This window comes from Coturnix japonica, chromosome 6 (assembly GCF_001577835.2).
Source record: "Coturnix japonica isolate 7356 chromosome 6, Coturnix japonica 2.1, whole genome shotgun sequence".
NCBI lineage: Eukaryota > Metazoa > Chordata > Aves > Galliformes > Phasianidae > Coturnix > Coturnix japonica.
The window spans coordinates 29,262,803-29,281,384 of NC_029521.1; the positions used below are offsets into that span (position 1 = coordinate 29,262,803).

Below are 18,582 nucleotides of genomic sequence, written 5' to 3' on the forward strand. Positions count from 1 at the left end.
GTCAGTGCTTCTGCATGTATCATCCAAGACGTGGACTGCTGTACCCCAATAGACAATTGCCCAGATGTTGTTGATACTGTTTGTTTGGCTACTGTATTTTACCATCTGTCTGAGGAGATGGTTAAAGTTACTCTGAATAACCTCCAGATGCTCAGTGTTCAAACACAATGGAACATCTTGTGCCGTGCTTTATATTCATAATGTTCTGATGGACTAATTAAGTGATCAGAACATTCTTTGTAGAATATGGGAGGAAAGTGAATTGGAATTTCTGAGTAAATGCTCACAACTGAACGGATCCTATATGCTTCTTATTGTTGTCCTGTGAAAGCAATAATTTTGGTATCACAGAATGGCCAGGGTTGAAAAGGACCTCAGTGCTCATCCAGTTCCAGCCCCCTGCTATGTGCACCACTAGACCAGGCTGCCCAGAGCCACATCCAGCCTGGCCTTGAATGCCTGCAGGGATGGGGCATCCACAGCCTCCTTGGGCAACCTGTGAACAGTGCGTCACCACCCTCTGGGTGAAAAACTTCCTCCTCATATCCAACATAAACCTCCCCTGTCTCAGTTTAAAACCATTCCCCCTTGTCATATTACTATCCACCCTCTCCCTTCAAGTACTGGAAGGTCGCATCCAGACAGTCAGACTTTGTTATGCATTTTATAAGTGTTTTCTGATCTAATCGTATTCTAACTTTTCCTGTTTTGTGAAATACTGATTTGTAAATAAGATATTCCTATAAATAAAGATGACAGTTTTGCTGCGTGTTGTCAAAATAACCGAGAAAGTGAAAAAGTCCTCTTATGAAGTTGTATTTATATTGTTTGTCTGAAATTGGGTCAGATAATTTTGTTGCAAAAACATCCTTCTTGTTCAGTTGCAAAAATCTGTAACTGGGACATTTAAGGAGAAATTTGTTTCTTTTTTTTCCTGTGCATCAAATGCAAGTTAAGGGGTAAGACCAAAGAATTAAACCAAAATGGTCTTCACCTCTGTTCATTGGACCAAGTTCATCTGTGGGTTGCTTGGAGTGCTTAAGATATTTAGGTGCACTTTGGAGTGAAGCTTAGGAGGTGTTTATTAATGACCTGCGCTCTGTGGCTTGTTTGAGTGATGTGTCCCCATTTGAGGTGACTCGGAGTAATTAATTAGAAGGTTTCTTTAATGACTCAGGAAGCTCAGAGGTTTGTTCCAAACCTTTGGGTTCCCCCTTGTCAGGAGGGCAAGGAGTTCTCTACAGCTCAAGCCTTCAAGTGACTCTGGGTCCTGTCCAAAGGGGATTTACTCAGACACTGAACCTCTCTGTGGCTTCTCAGGTCCCACAGGCTTGATTTAAGCTTAGTGATCAAACATGTCAAGGGCAAAGTTCCAGCAGCTCTATCATGAGAGATGTCTACATAATTAGAGATGGTAATGCTTGGGACCACTTGTATTGACAGGGAGATGGGGAGATAAGTCTTAGAGAAGACAAATAGAGAAATAAGGTCAACTTAGACTCCAGTTTTCCTTATCCTTGGTTCCAGTGCCAGCACTGCAGTTCCACAGAAGCATGGTTATGGCAAAAGCCTTCCTTACTGCAGAAGATAAACATGGATGTTAACTCCCCTGCTGACAGAAACCTGGCTTCTGCCTTAAATAGAGACATTTTGTGCCTTTGTGTGTTCTGTAGATTTTCACTAAACCGTGATTAATATGCTTTGGAGGAGAATATAGAGTGGGAAGAACTGACCAGTTTGCGTGTGGTGTGAATGTAGATGTCTGCTCTGATTCATCTGACGCTTCCAACAAACATCTCCTGCAAGTTCAGTTGTTTAAGAAGCTGCTTCCCCAGCTGTTCTGCTATTTCATGTGCATCAGTTCTTCCTGTGCTGGTGGGAAAAAGTGTCCTCAAATTAGGGATGGTTATCGCCTGGGTTGGTAACATGATAAATAATTCTACCAAGTATCTAATGATTATTAGTATCACACATCAGGAGCAAGTGCCATTAACAGTAAACATGTTCCAGGTGTTATTTAAGGATTTATTTGAATACTGTTATTCACAAGCATATTCTTTTTCTGTTCAGGATTCTTGATTTAGATCTGGTCGTTAGAGATGAAGATGGCAATATTTTGGACCCAGAACAAACAAGCACAATCAGCCTTTTTAGGGCACATGAAATAGCTTCCAAGCAAGTGGAAGAGAGGCTGCTGGAGGAAAAAGTAAGAACTGCTGTGCAGCTGTGCCTTTTCCCTTTGAAACATAAGACTATATCTTAACTAGATTATTGCTACTGTTGGCATTGGTAATGAAGAATTTGATATGTTTATGAGGAGTTATCTGGCTTAAATATTTTATAAGAAGTAACTGTTGTGTTTTTTCTTCCTTTAAAAGACTTATCAAAGTTTGCATCAGTAAATCAGCTGTGCTTGTCGCCTAATGGTGGAGATGCAGAGGTAGCACATTAGTATGTGCTGGGTTTTACTGAGGGTTTATTTTGGAGTGTCGCATAGAATGGTGCCCTCATGTCTGTGGGGTTTATGTTTACCAAGAGTGGAAAATTTGTTGAAGTTTGTAGTTTGCTGTTGAACATCAGCTGTCATGCAGAAACTTGGCTGAATGATGCTGCGACTCCAGTGGGACCCGGAGTGGGATGGACTGGGGCCACTTTGCAGCTTGATGCCAATGAGAAGAGTCTGCTTCCAGCGCCCTCCCTCCCATCTCCATTTTGTCCTATGTGTGCTTCTCCCTCCAGCCTAGATGAGGCGTTCATGGAAAGTCCTGTGGAGCTAATGGATAGAGGGTGGGCAGGTTGGCTGTAGAGCAGCACTGCTGGCTCTCCTGGCTGTCCTGGTGCTCTGAACGTGCCATGGGAGACACAGAAAAGTTTGCCTTTTTGCCAGGAGCAGCGTAGGCTCTTTTCTCCATCTGACTCGCTTCCTTTTATTTAATAAGTGAGTGCATCAAGGCATCTTAATTTATTTCATCTTGTTATTCCTTATGGAGTCCTGCTTTAAGATAGAATTTACAACAAACTGCATTTTCTTGATCAAATATAAACAAAGACAGCAAGAGCAGGCACACAACAGATAACTCCTTTTACTGTCTTAAAGGTTTCAGGAAGATTCTGTAACAGTTGGCTGTTTGTTAGGTTGAATTAAATTTAAGTTTCTTCTGTTCTTGAATTACAGTCTCAGAAACAGAACATCGATATCAACAGACAAGCCAAGTTTGCTGCCACTCCTTCGTTTGCTTTGTTTGTAAATTTAAAGAATGTAGTCTGCAAAATAGGGGAAGATGCTGAAGTCCTCATGTCTCTCTATGATCCCCATGAATCAAAATTCATCAGGTTAGTGTACTCCTGAGTCCACTCCCTTCTCTGTTCTTCCTCAGTCACAGCAGTGTGGTAGTTCTGCAGGATGGTGCAGGGCTTATGAAAGTCAAATTTCTGTGAAATGTGCAGGACAGGCTTATCTGGGAAGTAATGATGCAGCAGCACTTCAGTCGTATTCAGCACAGCATCCGGCAAGTCCCTTCACCCTGGGTACATTTCAGGGTCGTGCTCTTCCTTATCACACCATGTCTTTGGTTCCTCAAGTGCAGAGCTTAAATGAGACATGAACGCACCTGCAAGGCTGTGTGTGCTCTCTTGGCAGCAGCACTGACATCACTGTGAGCTGTTCCTGCACCCCTGCTACCTTGCAGAAGAGCTGCTTTTCTTGTTGAGTGATACATGCAAAGGAAAATGGCAGCTGTCTACTAAGTAAATATTAATTTGATTAGTAGATAGATTGGGCTTAAGATATTCTTCTGTAAGTTGATTTTATAACCGTACATTCAGTGAAGCCATTTAAAGAAAAAGATTCTTCAAAATGCTGTGTTTTTTCAGTGAAAACTATTTGGTGAGGTGGTCAAGCTCTGGGCTCCCCAAGGACATCGACAGGTTGCACAACCTCCGAGCAGTGTTCACTGTAAGTCTGGGTTGGGGTTGGTTCAGTTTGCGGAGCCTAAAGGATTTCTCTCACGTTCTGTGAATAACTGAGGAGTTATTAACCTCAGTGTGAATGGTGGAGTTGGCTCTGCCAGTCACAGTCCTGCTGGAGGCTCCTATGAGACATTTCTCATAAATGTCTCTTTAAAAACTTTTAAACACAAGGGTGAAGTTGCTCCGTGAAGGTTTAATTTACTAGAAATGACTTGACTTCCTAAGGAACTAATTCACACAGAAGTCAAGATAAGGCGTAACTACCGTTAGAAACATGCTTAAAATTCTGGGAACGATTTGTTCTTGTGCTACGATGACGAAGGCAAATGTTCTAAATGTACTGAATGGAACTTGTAATGCATTCGACTATGACAAAACAGTCTGACAAAACTTTATATTTCTAGGACCTGGGCAGCAAAGACCTGAAAAGAGAGAAAATCAGTTTTGTCTGTCAGATTGTGCGGGTGGGCAGAATGGAGCTGAGGGACAACAACACGAGGAAGCTGACGTCGGGGCTCCGGCGGCCTTTTGGAGTAGCAGGTAATTCTTGTTTGCAGCATCCCTAGGTGTCACATCGCATGGTTGCCTGAGCCTGTGCTTAATAACTGTTGTTTCCTGCCCCTCAGGGTGTCCCCTCACCACTCTTCTTCCTGCACTTATCCTTAAATTCAACGTACTTTGTTTTTGTTTTCAGTAATGGATGTTACCGACATAATTAATGGAAAAGTTGATGATGAGGACAAACAGCACTTCATACCATTTCAACCGTAAGTAACGAATTGCTTAAAGAATAAGCGGAAGTATAAAGATTGTGATTTTTTATTACAGGTTTAAATGTTGATTGCAAGGTGTGTTCTATAGTATTCTGAAGTTGATTTATCTCAGTCTGATAGCCTATATTAAGCATTACTTCTTAATTTTTGTTCTCGGCAATTTCCCAATAGTTATGGTACCATCAGCACCAAAAACTTGCTTTAAATTTTTTCAGTTGAGTTTTGAGGGTACATTCTTGGTTTTGTCCTGTTTTCCTTTTATTTATTTCTTTATTTTAAACATGAAGATGTCAGGGTTATCCCACTTCAGAAGCGCAGTGCTCGAAGTAGTTATGTTGCTGGTTCAGCACTGGCTAAGACTGAAAAAGGCATCCAATCCAGGTGACCTCTGTGAAAGGAGTTAATGACAGCACGTATCTTTTTCTTGGTAGGAGATGAAATGGCACAGTAAACAAAATTGTTGTAAAAGCAGTTGTAAAAATAAACGTTGAGAATTTGAAAGATGGCTTGATAAACGTCTTGGGATATTTCTCATTCTTTGGCCTTCATATGACCCTTCTCCAGAGCCATTAAATGGTTGGATGGTGAAGGAGATCTGCCTGCTGTGCATGTTATAGTCGATGTTGGACCATGGAGATCAGCATCCTGCTTGGTCCTGGTCTTGGTTTCAGTCTCCTGAACCTGCAGACCTTTTCTATTTTAACAGGGGAGAACTGTGGCAAAAGTTCACTTCTATCCGCAGTTCTTGGAGGTCTCTATTTTTTATTATGTGAAGTGTAGAAAGGTAGAAGGGATAGAAGGGATAAGTCAAATGCGTGTGTGTAGAGCTGCAGTGCTTGGCTTATTCTTTCTAAGAAATGTTATGCTGCCATCTGTTCAACACTGTGAAAGATAAAGTAACATTAACCAAAAATTCCTTGATTAATACGCTAATGGGTATTCAGAGGGGTTTTAGTAATAGAGAAAACCAACCAAACAAAAGAACTTGAAATGATGTGGTCACAAATTAAACTTCATTTTGGTAAAAAGGCTTTATTTTGGAAGTCCTCATGTTTGAAGATGAAGCGGTATAGATAGAATACCATGGTGCTGCTAGGAATGGACGTGTGCCTAATGTCTAAAATGGTTTTGTTTGTATGAAGCAGCATCCGTTGCAGTGAAAATCATAAGTGTAACTCTGTTTTTCAAGGGAAACAGACTTCGTTAGGGAAGAGCGCTTTCATGATATGTTTATTGTATGGCAAACAGTAGCAAGTGTGGAAATGTGCAGTGAAAATGAATCTGTGTGTGTCAAAGTGGATGCTAATGGCACATCTAGTTTTCATCTAGTTCCATTAAAATGGATCTGTTTTTTTTTTCTGTGTGTATAAATCAGGTACTTGAAAAGATACAGAATGTGATTTTTTTTTTCTTTTTGCTGCACTAAATTAAAACGTGCTTCAGAAAAAGTGTATTTCAAACAGCACGAATAATGTGAAAGCACACGATGAATGTTGGTGTCATTATTCCTAATGTAGACTTAGGCTGTCTATATGAGGCACATTTTTCTTCTCATCCCATGCTTCGCTTCTGTTGTACCACATGCAACTCTGTTTTCATATCTTTGTTTGTTTGTATTCATTCACTAGCCACCAACACAATGGCTGTCAAAAGCACTTGGCAGGATTGCTTAAATGACACTTAATGCTGGTGTTTATTTATAGGTTTCATCTTTTCATTTATTCATCGAGTTTAACAGAATGTTTGGATTATCTGCTTTCCTTGTCCTCTGCCATTTCTGTGAGATGGGTAGAAGCTTTTCCCTCAGGCCGTATGCACTGCTGCTTCCTTTATGGAACCCCAGCAGTGACCCTGGAGGTGGAGCGGGGCCATTCTGTGGCTTCCCATTTAAAACAAGAACCTACCTGTGTAGGTTTTCACTGCTTGACTGGCGGTTCTCGGGCGGGAGATGCCCTTCCAATCCTAATAAAGAATTATGGGGGCTGTGCATGTTCCTGAAGGAAGAAGTAACAACACGAGTTTGCTGTACTTCTCTTTGGTAGATCAGCGTTCTTCTGATTAATGGTCTTCCTCTTTCTTGTTACCTTTCCTGTCCTTTGTCTTGCGTTGACTAATAAATACTCTTTGTCACAACTATGATATGATCTTTTGTGTTTCCTTGTTACTGTGACTTCTGGTTTTCTGTGACCCTTTGTTTCCTGGTGTTGGTCGTCATGTGCATCCTCCAGGCTAGCGTTGGATGACGCCATTCGACACAAGCAGCTGAACATATCATCCCGTTTTTCACCCAGGGTGGCAGGGGAGAATGATTTCCTTCAGACTGTTATAAACAAAGTGATTGCTGCTAAAGAAGTTAACCACAAGGGTCAGGGTACGTACCGTTCTTTCTATGCACTGGTGTATGTAAAAACGCTCATTGTTTGATTTTCAGCATGGGATTGTTATAACCATGGAGTCAAGGGGGCATAATATCACCAACTCTGCTGTTTGGCACCAGAAGATACAACTGTGCTACGTTTCCTCTCCTTCAAGGCTGATTTTGCTATTTCTGCTCAGCATCTTTTGCCCCTATTGTCAGCCCTGCAGACCCTCTGTCCTTTATCTTCAGTGTCCCTCGCTGGGATATCTCTGTATTTCTGTGCTGAAAACTGCTTCAGGAAGTCTGCCCTTGTGCCCCAGAGCTGCAGATGTTGTCTTCCTCGTGCTGAAGGAAGGAATAGTCCTTTCTTTCCCCTCCTTCTCCTTGCTTTGCAGTTGCATTTGCAGCAGTCGCCTTCCCATCAAGCAGGCAAAAGGGATTTCTCCCATCAGAACCCACAGGGGGATGCCTCTGCAGGAGGAAGCAGCCCCAGTGATAACTCTTGTTTCCTCTGGGTTGCCTTTGTTGTGTGCAACACTTACAATGTATCTGCCAGCTAAAAAGTGAATTGTGTGGCTCTGGTTTATAGTATTAGCTGTTATCTTTCTTCAGTCTGAATTAATGTATTTCCAGACAGGCTGGTACAGAGCTCACTGCTTACAGTTGGCTTTTGAGTATATGAAAAATAGGCCTGGCCCAGGACAAATTATCTGCTGTTTTGCTCTTTGTTTGTTTGTTTTTTTAATTGACTTTTTAAAAATTGATTTACAGTAAGTAAAACTAAATTTTCATGTATATATAAATTCTTTTTAACTAAAACTTGAATCTGATTTCCTCCCATCTCCAGTTTTCACTTATGCATATCAGAAAGGAGGAAACTGATTCATTCCAAGTGCTTTCCCTAAGCCAGGCCCTGCCCACCCCCAGCAAACCGGAGAGGACAGAGAGTTGTGGCTTGGCCAGTCCTTATGGGTACATTACTGCTTAATGAAATAGCAGCTGGTAGGGCTGCCTTTGGCAACCGGTCAGATCAGAACCATTTGTGAGAGATTTGAGTAAAAGAAAAAGAAAGCTGCCAGATACATACAAAACAAATGCATAGTTAAATTGTGGGTTATCCCGTTACTCACACGGTTGTTTTAGAAATGAATATTTTTGGGGTATTCTTTTCATGGTTTTTAATTTTGGAATTTTCTGAAAATCGTTGCTGCAATTATTTCATGTTTCAGTGTAATTGGCAGTCACTTCACCAAGTATGGAATGCTTTCTTTTTAGTATCCTTTTTTCCCCCTATAACAAGCATGCCTGATGTTAGTTGGCAAGCATTGGCTTTAGTGGCTGCTTCTGCTGCTGAAGAGAGAGGAAAATGTTGACTGTGTAAAGCTGGTGCTGTAGATTTGGGTATTCAGTGCCTTGAAAACAGCTGATGGGGGTGGTGGGCCTGAACCATTTCAGGGTATTTGTCAGCTGTTGGTGCTGGCTGCCTTGGTGTATCCATAATGCTTGGCTGTGAAATGCAGCCTTGCTTTGAATGGAGAGATGTGCCGCTTCTCTTTCTTCCTGTGGAAGATAAACATTCCCTTAGAAAGAACTTTTGAGAGCTTAAAGCTTGAGGCTGTTCTGTTAATAGCTTAATAATTGCCTTTCTACAAGGCCCTGTGTGTAAGACAAGAGCAGTGAGTCAAGTCTGGTTCTCAGGATGCTGCCAGGAGGACTAATGGTGTTAATGGTGGCATGTGAAGGGATCCAGTGTGTCTGGATGCTGCCCCAGTAAAGACGTGTTGTAGTGAAGGTTCAAAGTCATGACTGAGAACTGGGCTTTGTCAGCCTGTCTGTGAGAAGCTGTATGCAGTTGTTCCTTGATGTGTCCCCTAAATGGATAAATGTCTTCAATAACTAGAAAAAACACAAGTTTAATAATAGTGATTTTTACCCAACAGGTTTGTGGGTGACTTTGAAACTTCTTCCAGGAGATATTCATCAGATTAGAAAAGAGTTTCCACACTTAGTGGATAGGTCAACAGCTGTGGCTCGGAAGATGGGGTTTCCAGAGATTATTATGCCTGGTAAGCCATTGTGTGAATGCACTCTGCTTTGTTAATTTTTAACCACCTTTAAGTACCTGTATGCGAAGATGCTTTGGGGATCAAAGAACCTGCAAATAGGACATCATCAAAGGATCTTGGGGGTCTTTTCCAACCTTGATGATTCTATGATCTTGTCCCAAAATATAGATTGGAGATAAGCATATACTTGCCACACGTGCTGCAGAAATTAATGAAGCTAGTAATGCCCACCCCAAACATAGACATTATATTGAGATGGCAATGGAAATTCCCCTGTTTCCAGTGAAGGAGGATGTATACAAAATGCACTGTTCATATTGTCTCCCTAGCAAGGGCAGATGTAAAACTTTTATCTCCTGAGGTAAATCCAAACCTGAAAGCAGGTAAGATTTTTCAGAGCGAAAGGCTTTTGATCTAGAGATAGCAGGTCTATCAGGGTTTGTGCTAACTTCGAGCCATCAGATACTTTTAGAAACGAGCTGGTTCCAGCTCTCACCCTGTGGCTGCAGACTGCATTTATCAGATATTTTATGATATAGCCGATATGTTCTGAGTGCCTCAGCACCTCTGCTTGTTATGATGGTATGTTGGCACGTAGACCATCTGCCTCTTGGAATTACTGGAAATCCTGTTTCCCAGTTCATTTCAAGGTTTTACTTTAATGGGGGTGAGGCTGAAGAGCGTTTTGAGACCTAAAGCTAAATGTAGTCCTCCCCTGAGACCTGTGGCAACAAAAACATCAGAAATCTCCCCTTGCAGTGTTATAGCAGACCTCCATAGACCGTCATGTAAAAACACCTGTGTGAGATAAGTTGAAGGAATTGAAATGTATCCTTTCAAATTAATAATGAAAATAAAGGATAGAACCAACAAGAGAACTGAGGTGTTTCTGGAATGATACGGTACATAATCTTAATGATGAGGATGTATTCTTTCAGTCCAGGAGTAATTGTGTGGTTGGTTGTTCTGCTTATTTGTTAGCTTCAACTCTATGAGTTGGTAGTTCAAGTTTACAAACCATAAGTCAATTTTAGCTAATCATAACTGCTTTCAGCACTGCTGGTTTTCAGTGTTGAAAATATGCTGGCTTTCAAACATTGTCCTGCATGTAAATATGTGTGTGTTTGTTACTAGTGATGTTGGTCATTGATTCTATGCGTTGCTTCAAACTTTGTGCTCCTTTTCTTGTAGGAGATGTTCGCAATGATATCTATGTGACGTTGGTTCAGGGAGATTTTGACAAAGGCAGTAAAACAACAGCAAAAAATGTAGAAGTTACAGTGTCTGTTTATGATGAAGATGGGAAAAGATTAGAGGTATTATTTAGCGAACATTTCTATTTTTTTTTTTATATATATATATACGATTCTTCAACATCTTTTTAGATATTTTCAACTTTAGTCCCTATTTTTGTTTACAACAGAACGTTCTCCTTCTCACAGTTCCTTTATCAGTGCATGTGTTCTGTCATATTTTGATCTACTTACTGATTTATCTTTTATTTGTCGAATTGAAAAGTCGAGGTGAAGATGGACATAACCATTTTCTCTTCTGCTTGTGTTTCCTAGAGTGTTATTTTTCCTGGTGCTGGTGATGAAGCCATCTCAGAGTACAAATCAGTAATATATTACCAAGTAAAGCAGCCTCGCTGGTTTGAGACTGTCAAGGTACGAACATGTTATAATAATTTCATCCATCGGTGTTCATACAAAGTTAATATAGATTTCAGTGGAAAGTCTTGAGAAGCAAATCTAGAAACATGAATGCTTGTAGCCATTCTCAGTAGAACAAAAGGAGGCATTTCAAAGATGGCTGGAAAATGGATTAGTCTTTCATTGCATAAAAATTGTATTTCATCCTTCTGGTCAAGATGGCTGTTTTGGGGGCACTGCACCATCTGTTTGGGAACAATTTTTACTCTTTCCATGAAACTGACCTGCAAAAGCAGAATATTGAGATTAAAACATAATTGCTATACTGTTGAACTTATCGTTGTTTTGGGACTTGGCTGATTGTACTGCAAGCTTGCTGGAGCTGCTTGGATAATAACATTTTAGCTTAAATGCTGATTTTTGTGTAGGAGGCCAGCGTTAGCTTAATGAAATATTCTGTAGTCAGTGGGAACAGTAGATGCATATCAAAGAAAAGAGGCTCTTCGGATCTCTCTGCACCGTGGTTTCAAGTCAAAGGAGCTCTCAATGCATGTGGCAGCAGAAAGTTGTTGTTGGGGGGTCTCAGAACCCCAGATGTGGTAGGGAGCAGCAGGCAGCACGGAGCTTGCTGGTGCACACAGCTAAGGAAATACAGCAACTGGAGTGAAAATATCAGGGGCAAAGAGTAGCTACATCTCTGCATGTTGGTTATGTCTGGATCAGTGACGCACTAATAGTTTGTGTAGTGCAAGTGGTGCATAGGTAATAAATATCTTACAGAGTTCACCTCTGCCAGTCATAGTCAAGGGGGGCTTGTTCCTGAGCTGGGAGGATTGACAGGGAATGCTTTGAGGTTTCAACCATTGTGGCTGTGTCAGCCTTAGCATCTCCATGTCTTGCTGGGTAACTTGCTGGGTAAATTGTTGATTTTCCTAGGGAATCTGTGACCGTTGGTCTTTGGTGGCCAACTGAAACTTGTCCTTAGCATTAATGCTTTGTAAAGAGCCAGGACTGGTGTTGAAAATGTCTAGATGAGATTTGGTAGTGGTAGATATGTTTGAAGATGCTGCCCTGACTGTTTCCTTTCTCCATCCTTTCCCACAATACGTGAAGGTTGCAATCCCCATTGAAGATGTGAACCGGAGTCATTTGAGGTTCACGTTCCGACACAGATCATCACAGGACTGTGAGTAATTTGGCCTTTTCATTGTGATTCTTGTCAGTGTCTGGTGCCAATATCTGCTGAAACAGGCATAAAATGTCTTATCCGTAATTGACTGTTACAATTGGTTTTGCTGTGGGGGTAAGCTTTTTGCCTGCTTGTTTTATGTTAGCTTTTCAACTTCTTTTCTCTTTGCAACTTATAGATTTTACCTTCGGCATTGCCTTTTCTTTTCCTGTCCAGTCATTTCTCCACACCATATTGAACGGCTAGTGGGTAAATCCTTCAGTTAGGAACTGATAGTTGGTAGTGAGATTCTTAATAGCACCTCACATATGAAATAAGAATGTGAAAGAGAAGTGACAGGAGGCTTAGGATCAGTAGTAGAAGCTATTAAGAAACTTGGTTTCCGTTTCTGGTTTTCAAGCTGACTTGTGGTTGTTTTGAAGTAAGTGATACTTGAGGGTTTGTGGTTCTCCTCAGCATTTGGGTAACGTTGGCAGCTCAGATGCTTTCATAGGCTGAGCATCCAGCCAATCCTTCTAGACATCTTCCATTTGTCACCAGTTGATCTCCAGTAAAATGTGGGTTATGATAACATTCATTCCCTGTAGTAATGACAGTGGCTGCCTCACTGGACAAGAACACCTTTCTAAGTTGTGTTGACCATACATGTGTTGACCAAAGTGTTAATCAGGTGGCATCCACTGGATGCATTTTAAGGTATGCAGTACTTTTTATGTATACTCATCTGTGTAGTGTGGAGTTCACTATCCCATAATGGTTATTTAGTTAAAGCAGTATGCTTTGTAATATGGTCATTAATAAGAGATTCTCTGTTTCGAGATCTAGTACCTACTAATGAAAACAGTGTGCAGAGAATCAGTGTCACTGGTGTCCACATTACAGTTGTGAACTGCGGACTACTAGAGTGAAAAAGTAAATAGTATGTGGTGGTACAAACATTTAAGTCAGCCATGGTTTAAATATTAATTACAGTCTGTGCTTTAGGGCTGCAGTGCTTCTTCATAGGCTCATTGGACCATCTCAAGTTGGTTGTACATTCCTTCTGGTTTTATTTTGTAATTTACTTTGTATTTGCTGTTAATCATGGCTGCCTTGTTGTTATTTTTTTCATACCAGATGTTGAACAACGAGAGAATACTTAATGCATTAGTTAGTATATATTGGATATACAGTGGGTTAGCATGGCCAGACACTGATGTGTTTTTTTTTCCCCCTGTTTTTGGTTCTTTGTTACACATAAAAGACTATGGATTTTTTTCTTACCTTTTTCTACATCTGAGAGCCTTTTTTGGGATGTCACTCACATACAGGTTGTCCTTTTTTTTTATGCTTTAAATGAAGTGTCACTACTAATGTTGAATGCTTAATGATGGGTGATTCTTCTTTTTTAACAGCCAAAGATAAATCTGAAAAAATATTTGCCCTTGCATTTGTGAAGCTCATGAGATACGATGGAACAACGCTGAGAGATGGAGAACATGACCTTATAGTTTATAAGGTACAGAAGTTTGAGATACTCTTCCCATAGTTGGTGGCTAAGTGTAAGCCTGCTTACTTCCAGTGCACTACTTTGTTACATAATGATATACACAACAAGATGCTTGTTGTGGAATGTTACAGTAGATCAAGCAACTAATTAGCAAGCACTGTGTGGCTTTCCAGTATGGCAGACTGATGGTTAAACTTGGGATCTGTTTTCTCAGGCATGTTTTAATTGTTGAATTTCTTAGGCTTGTAATTTTATTTCTGTGGATTTTCATGGCTGAGGGGCAAGCTACTTGTCTGGCTCTTTAAATATCAGATCTTGGCTCTGAGCTGTAGATGGGTTAGTGCAATTGTTAACGGCTCATTGGATAACTCCAATTCTGAAGCCAACTCTTAAGAAATTCCAGGGTAAATAATAAAATTTTACTATTATGAGGATTTCTTGCTTATTTTTCTTAAAATTGTTCTTCATGTTGCATGTAAAACTCTGCTGCAGGCAGAAGCAAAGAAGCTGGAAGATGCCTCCACATATTTAAGTCTGCCTTCCACTAAAATAGAGCTGGAGGAAAAGGGACACTCTGCAACGGGGAAGAGCATGCAGAACCTTGGTAGCTGCACCATCAGCAAAGACTCTTTCCAGATTTCTACTTTGGTCTGTTCCACAAAGCTTACCCAGAATGGTGAGTTCATAGAAATGCTGGAGTTTCTGTCTTGCAGCTTGAGTGGAGCTGTATGCACTGGCCTGCATGCAGTCTTCTCAGTCTTCTTAGTGGGATGGTGGATGGCTTGACACCCTATTTTGGATTAAGTTGCCAGGGTGCTCTGAAAGCATCCACTCACCGTTTAGTATCTCAACTATGCACTCTCCATGCTATTTTAGAGGAATATGTCTGCAAGTAAACAGAATATATCTGCATCCATTTAACCCACATAGTTGAGACTTTTCTATTGAAATACACTGAAAACAGGCCCTGTGACATTTCAGTGCCTCTAAGAGAGAGGGTGAGTTTCTTTTCAGGGGGAGATAATATCATGGCTGTACTCCACAATAACCTATTTTGTGTTGTTTTCAAGGTGTAGCATCAAGTATTTTCTGTATGCTGTGCCCAAAGAGAGCTCTGTTGTTCTTTAGTATTGGACAGACAGTTTTGTACATGAGGATGTGTTGCGTGGAGGCCGCTGTCCTGTTGACATATTCTTGTGGAAAGCCAGGAATGGAGTTGGTGTATTTTGCTCTTTTCAAAACCACCTTATATATATTTTTGTCAGCTGCCTGGCCGCATCCAGAGGCTGCAGCAACCAGGTCTGGTGGCAGCCACTGAAGCAAATATTTCACACTCCCAGACTGTGCCCTCTCTTTAGGTTTTGTGCTTGGTTGCCATGGCTTCCCCTCACAGTGATGGTGGGCTGGGAGTGTGGGTGGGTCACTGGGTGTGAGTCATGCCGGGCAGTGGCATCCTTCCTCCCTGAGTCACCAGGAGCTGAGGGTGGGGATGGGGGAACTGTGCTTGGAGTTGTCATGTTAATTAATTCTTTGGTCACCCCTCTGTCCAAGGGGAAAGTTACTACTCTGCGACTTCCTAGTCAACTCACAGTTCTATTGCGGTCTTTTCCAGGGACATCTCTCTCCAAGCACATCCTAAGTGTTTTATATTCAGAGCACATCAGACTCACTGCAGTCTGGCAGTCTTATAGCCTGAGAGGATGCTTAGCAAAGAAATGCAGAAATGACTTTTGGAATTTGATCGCGAATACAGGATCAGAGCTCAGCAGTAACACGGTGATTTGGGGATGTTGTAGAATACAGAAACCAGCATGTGAAATGCAACTACTTGCTGCTTTTGGTTTGTGATTGGTAATGTTAGACTTGTTTTTGTTTGCTTGTTTTCTTTCTCAGTCTTTCATAGACCTTGGTAGTATTTGGAAATATTTTATAGTGGTCAGTATGTTGACTGCTTTCAAAGAACAGCTCTTACTGAAATTACTAAAGTTGGGACTCAGCATCGTTTCATGCTTCATTCACATACAGTATGCCTTGAACTTTGATTTTCACTATTATCTGTGCAACTTCCCAAAGTTGCCAGAGCTGCTTCTTGAAGGTATTAAAATATTCAAGGAGATCACTGTGTATTCTTAGACAACTTATGAAGGAAGCGTACAACTTCTGAACTCCTCAAATATCATTTTTTCATCTACAAGTTGGTCGTGCCCTTCAGCATATAGTTTCTGAAGCTGATATTAACTTCTGTAGAACCATGAGATAGTACTGCTTCCTTAACTTCCTTAATTAGCAATAAATAAAAGTCTGCAATTATTCTCAGCTACCAAAGCCAAAGTAATTTTCTCCTTTTGGTCATCTGTAATATTTTTTCTCTGCTCTCCCAAAATTGGCTTTAAAACTCATTTTAAATAATTGTGAAGTTGTGCTAATAAATCATAGGGTTCTTTCTGCGCTATGTTTGATGTTGCAGGCTGTGTATAGCTCCTCTTAAAACTCATAGGATTTCTGTTCTTTATGAACTGCAAAGTGGTGATGTGGCTTTTTGCAACCAGCATTATTAGCAAAACACATTGGTAGGAACAATGTTTTCCTTAGATTTTGAGTTTAATTTTTAGGAAGAAGAGAAATATAAGGTGAACAGTGCTGAGAAGGGCTGTTTAAAATAATAATAAAGGGCAACACCAAGCAAAGGCACAGCTGCCTTGGGGGTGAGTGAGCTCTTGGAGGCATCAGAAGATGCTGCTTGTCATGGCTTTGCCTCTTGACCACACGTTCTATTCCTCTTCCATCTGAGGAAGAAAATAATGTCCTTCCCAGACATGGAGGATTCAGCTGCCATATACCTCTACTTTTATTCTACTCTGAAGATGGTTTGGTAACAAATATGTCCTTTATGGGCTGAACTTGGACATAAATATCAAAGTCATTTTGGTGTAAGAAAATGGAGCATCTATATTAAAAATGTGAAATTTAAGGCAGTGTGAGATCCTTGAACTATTGAGGTGTTTTCAGGTGATGTCCTACATCACCATTGTCACTTGATGTATTGTTGATGCATCAGTGAAGGGAAACCTTTGCATGCATATGAGTCAAGGGAAGAATATAATCAGGACACTGGGCCATTTGCTTCCTATTGTTAATTAAGATGTAAAAGATGATCTTTGTGTTTAACTTACAGCATCAAATGTGCTAAGCTGTTGAAGTTGTTACTGGCTACAAGCAGGCTAGGGACTTATTCTAATGCTTTGCAATCAAAAATCCTCTTCTTCCTCTGGTGTTTCCTGATCCTACACATTTCACTTGATCTAGAGAACCTATAGTAATTACTATTTTCTATAGGATAAGTGCAGTTTACATACTTACCCTGTTCTACTTACTGTATTATTTTATGCCTGCGCTTACTGAGAGAGTGGGATGAAGTGGCTGACTGGTGCTTTGCTGGGGTTAATGCTCACGGTCACAGAGTGAAGGCGCATTCTTTCTGTACACTGTAACTTATTTTCCTCTTTCTCGGTGTCGGACTACATTGACATTTTCAGTTCACACATGTATATTCATAATGCATTTGCTATGCCATCACACTGAGAGTGCACGAGTTTGTTTTCTTGGGGCACTGCACGACTCCATTCCAAAGATGTGGGTTGGCTTTTGTCCAGCTCATTTCTTTCGTCAAGCTGGTGCCTTTTTAGAAGTCCGAGTGAAACTCAGCTCAGTGTTAGAAACCTGATATAAACGTATTCATGAAACGCTTTGCTTAACTCCTAGAGACATCTTCAACTTGCTTCCAGGAACACTTTTTCTGTTGATGTTGAATTTTTGGGACTTTGGTTTTGACCTGTAGACTACCCAAAGAATACATTAAAAATAAGAAAATGGAAGACTACAGGTATTGTAGTACATCACTTCAGCTATCGGAACACTCTCCAAAGAAAGAGAAAGCTTGTTTTAGTCTGTGCCCTGCTAAGAGGGGAAATTACTCAACCAAAATTGCACTGGAGACAGTTTTATTCCTTTTATAGAGTGAAAGATTTTGGGAACATCAAGCAGCTGCTCTGGGTCTCTGTGTAATTTGCACCGTAGACTCTACAGATGCCTGTCTTGGCAAATATTCTGTTGGTTGCTTTGAGAGGTTGATTAAAGCACGAGGGAGATTGGTTTGGGGATGCTGTCTTTTTGTTTTAAGAGTTACCCTGGCAGAAGTCACATAATGTCAGCCACGTTTTATGGTATTTAGTGGTATGCATTCATAATTCAGTCACTAAACTGAAGGCAATCTTAAAATCTCGTAGTTTTATCTTTGGTCTCTTCTACCAAGGATGACTTACAGATGGTTTGTTTGGTGCTGAAAACTGACTTAGTGAAACTGGAAGGAAGTTTTCCCCGGTGTTAGTTTGGCAAAGGCATGATGATGAGCTTGGACTTCTGGGTTGGTTTGCAGCTCCAGGTTGCATCTCAGAAGAATGCAGCAGTGGGTATAGCTTGCTGGTGCTGCACTGTGGTTGTTATGGCTCGTTTTGCAGATGGAACATGATTGTGAGTTGTCTCATTGAAAAATGGTGCTGTGGTTCTTCATGACTAGTAAAAGAGAGAGCACGCCTGCTGTGTTTTCTAGTTACCAGTGAAGGATGGAGTGACACCATCTTAACAGTGGGATGTAGAATGTGGGGACGTGACTGCTTACAGTTGATTCTTCTCATGATCCAACCTATGCCCCAATCCATCCCTGGAAAGCAGGCAGGTTTGGGTGTTATGAGTTACTAAGCAGGCAGCTTTCCCTCTGAATTAACTTAGTTTGCTACTGTTTGGCTTGTGCTGTCGTATTTTGCTTTCATGGTATTCAGAGAGAGCAGAGAAGCTAGAAATGTTCACGCTGGAAGAATCACAGCTGCGTGGATATCACTGTGTTGGTGGATGACTAATTATATGTTGGCATCTTTTTTTAAACGCACAACTGTTGTATACAGCAAATTAGAAATGAGGGATCGGGCTTCCTAGGCCCAGATTTTACCAGTGACATTTCAAAATCAATCAGGCTGCTTTTATTTAGAGCCTTTCACTGTTATTTCAGAGCCGAGATGTGCTACTGGG

At 40.9% G+C, this 18,582-nt stretch overlaps 1 protein-coding gene across 3 annotated transcripts in view; it reads left to right on the plus strand.

Annotated features, from left to right (window-relative positions):
• The window catches only part of DOCK1 (dedicator of cytokinesis 1), a 226,220-nt gene that overhangs the window by 24,961 nt on the left and 182,677 nt on the right, over nucleotides 1–18,582 (plus strand). For 2 of the 3 annotated variants that reach the window (XR_004307685.1, XM_015867551.2), the window contains exons 7-18: nucleotides 2,071–2,206; nucleotides 3,176–3,333; nucleotides 3,874–3,955; nucleotides 4,374–4,509; nucleotides 4,664–4,736; nucleotides 6,971–7,113; nucleotides 9,042–9,167; nucleotides 10,359–10,483; nucleotides 10,736–10,834; nucleotides 11,933–12,005; nucleotides 13,403–13,506; nucleotides 13,990–14,173. Coding sequence is in view for 2 of the 3 variants with exons in the window: in XM_015867551.2 (XP_015723037.1) it covers nucleotides 2,071–2,206; nucleotides 3,176–3,333; nucleotides 3,874–3,955; nucleotides 4,374–4,509; nucleotides 4,664–4,736; nucleotides 6,971–7,113; nucleotides 9,042–9,167; nucleotides 10,359–10,483; nucleotides 10,736–10,834; nucleotides 11,933–12,005; nucleotides 13,403–13,506; nucleotides 13,990–14,173 (1,439 nt within the window). In the remaining variant the exon portion in view is untranslated. The remainder of the gene's footprint in view (nucleotides 1–2,070; nucleotides 2,207–3,175; nucleotides 3,334–3,873; nucleotides 3,956–4,373; nucleotides 4,510–4,663; nucleotides 4,737–6,970; nucleotides 7,114–9,041; nucleotides 9,168–10,358; nucleotides 10,484–10,735; nucleotides 10,835–11,932; nucleotides 12,006–13,402; nucleotides 13,507–13,989; nucleotides 14,174–18,582) is intronic. The other variant, XM_015867552.2, reaches the window with a different exon arrangement.